Source organism: Sphaeroforma arctica (assembly GCF_001186125.1).
Source record: "Sphaeroforma arctica JP610 unplaced genomic scaffold supercont1.970, whole genome shotgun sequence".
NCBI classification, from domain to species: Eukaryota; class Ichthyosporea; order Ichthyophonida; genus Sphaeroforma; species Sphaeroforma arctica.
The window spans coordinates 24,939-28,054 of NW_014039588.1; the positions used below are offsets into that span (position 1 = coordinate 24,939).

Sequence of the window (3,116 nt, forward strand, 5' to 3'; positions counted from 1 at the left end):
ATGTATGTATGTATGTATATATATATATATATGTGTGTATATATATGTGTGTGTGTGTGTACATAGACACACATAGATATATGTATGTATATGTATATATATATATATATCTTGCGTATACTGCACTGAATGATACTACCTCCCTTTTTTATTTATTTACGAAACTTCGCTTTACTACATCCCTTCCCTACAGAGCCGGTGGGTGTACGATGGGGCCATCGAAGACCCGTTCTTCGAATTCTTCGTCAAAGTAAACGCAGACATCTCCGACGACAGCGACCACGCCTGGCGGGAAAAGCACGTGCTTGACCCTAAGTTGGTACCAAACTGTGTTCCGTTGGACACCGCACGCACTATACTATTGGTAGGTAAATCCGTGTACTTTATACGACAACGGTGTGGGGATAGCGCCGAGATTGTACCGCAGGAGGTGCGAGAGGGGGGCATTGAGATGTTCAAGTACGGTCAGCCTGGAGGATTGCAATCAGGTATGTGTGTGTTGCTTGTTGAAATTGTAGCAAGTGGGTGACATGACTATGTATTGGGATAGCTTTATTTATTTATTTGAGATATAGTTCAATTGAGTAAATACGTGCGCTTTTTATGGCGACGGTGTGGGGGTGGTGCAGAGATTATACCACAAGAAGTGCGAGGGCAGACATGTGTGTGTGCGCTGCTACATGATAAAAGGACTTGCAATTGTGTCAGAATGCCTAATATCGAAATACTTGTGTTTGTGTACAGGTAGGTATATTAATGTGTGCTCACCATTGCAACATCTGCGCCTCTTCACAAGCGCCGGCCTTCGTTTTATGCACCACACGGGACTCGTGATCTATTTTTGAATTTGTACTCTGATATACTCTATGTCTGCATGCCAACCGGGAGCGCAAACGAAGAAATTTCCATCAACATCACATGGATGCTCTGTATGGTGCAGAGCTATCTTATTCCCCTTAAAGTGTTCTGTCAGTGGTTGGTATCTATATCAACGGCAAATAGTGTGTGGCGCAAAGATTCGCAACCGCCGTGTGTACAGTCGGAGTGTGGATTCGAGCGAGCCTACGATTGATGGTTCATGCCTGTGCAGCTACTTTGCTGCGAGTTGTACTTGATTCTAGTATGTCGTCCACCTCGCACGCATCAATAAGTACCAAGCTACGCGATATCAGGCAAACCGTGCATCCCCGTGGCGAACTAGTGCACAACTTAGAAACCTACCAATACAACAAAAGAGTAGGCTGTCCGTATTCCCACAAGGGTAGTCAATGCAAAAGCACGCATGAAAATAACTATTTCATCCGCGTACGTAGTACTCCTTGCAGCGTATTGAGCTTCATATCTGTATGATACCCTCCTATAACTCACAGCACTGGATCAGGCGTATTCCATCACCGGTGCTCGGCTGCTGGACATCATGCACAACAAGTTCCGTCTGAGTGTGCACATGGTGGCCTTGAAGAAGTATCTACTGTTGGCTCAGGGGGATTTCGTACAAGCCCTTATGGAGAATGTAGACCGCGAATTGTCGTGCCCGGCTGAGAAGCTGTACCTACACAATCTGGCGAGCACCATACAAACCGCAGCACAGGTATGTAAGCGTGGTTGTATTAGTAATTATTGTCTAGGATGTTCAATCGAACACATAAGTGTTTCATGTGTTTTAAATTCATCTGTGATGCTTATCTGACTATACTTGTGTGCTGCTGTAATGATATTCATCTGGAATATCCAATCTAGTTTACTTGTACAGACTGATGGGTATCGTGATACCGCGGCAGAGTGTGTCTATATATTTCAATGTATGGATCGTACTCAGGGTGTTGTACCAACTGCAAAATGTACATCCTGTAGCGCACGCTATGCTTACTGCAGCAGTGGTGTGCAAGTATCTGCACCCTTACAATCGTCTTTTAACGCATTGATTTGTGTACACGTATGTACTTTGGTGGTTATCATACCTACTGAGGATGAGATATGCACTTGTGGATAATCTTTGGTTCCTTGAATTCCATTCCTACCACGGTAGAGGTGAGCAAGTATACGCGCATCTATTAACCGTTTCTATGGAGCATTCGTTCATGTATACATACACAATCTGACATAGTCCACATCAGCCGCAATCTTCTCTGCAGTTTCCCCGTGTGCACACGATCGCAGTTCGATACTATGTGGTATACCAGTTGCTTTAAACGTCGTAGTCTCCCGTTGGTGCCGGCAGCCAAACTCAAATACGATATATCATTCTGATACCGAGAGATGCGACTTCCAATGTGCTTTCTCTTTGCGATGGTAGTTTACATTCGAATACGATATTTTTGTTTGATAATTTATAATCGGTCTTGCTTGGCCGTGCACAGGTACCACAGGCAAATAGAATAGTATATCTACATACCACCTACTTCATCGTCCATGCGGTTACCCGTCCTGTCGGTAGCCACAGGCAAATACAAAAGCATATCTACATAATTTATCTTCAGCATAATTACCCATCTGCAGGCAACAACATGCAAATATACAAATACATCTACATTTCACATAATTTATCTTCCATATAAAGCAACCACATGCAAATATACAAATATATCTACATTCCACATGATTTATCGTCTATATAACTGCTACCCCTTCTGCAGGCAACCACTTGCAAATTCACGCATATTTTATCATACCAACCGATGTATTTTCCATGTATCTACCTTTATAAAGGCAACCACAGTCAAATACGAAGACGCAGAGGTGTTAGAACGCCTGGATGTGCGACTAGAACAAGTAGGGCGCGAGGCATCCACAGGCTACGATCTGTTTCTGCTGGACTATCATGTGCACGGGCCTGTGAACGTCGTGTTCACCGGCACGGCTATGCATCAATATCACCGCTTGGTAGGTGTATATGTAGAATCCACGGGGTATGCATATCTGTGAATTGGTGCTTTAGTTTGGGTATGCGCAGTTACTTCGCGTGTATGTGCAAATTCCCTGTAGTTTGCGCACTACAAGCGCCGATCTATGTCTGCTGAACTACCATTTGTGCACTGACCTGTGGATGTCGTATTTACCACAAGGCTATGCACCAATATCACCGCTGGGTAGGTATATGTATATAATCGAATGGT

The 3,116-nt window shown here is 43.9% G+C and overlaps 1 protein-coding gene across 1 annotated transcript; it reads left to right on the top strand.

The window, feature by feature from the left end:
- SARC_09496 (hypothetical protein) lies at window positions 1-2,925 on the top strand (the record flags this gene model as incomplete). The annotated part of the gene is made up of 4 exons (XM_014296489.1): window positions 1-6; window positions 194-488; window positions 1,371-1,591; window positions 2,710-2,925. 4 exons carry the CDS (start codon window positions 1-3, stop codon window positions 2,923-2,925), a joined length of 738 nt encoding a protein of 245 aa, XP_014151964.1.
- Between the last annotated feature and the right edge of the window lie 191 nt (window positions 2,926-3,116).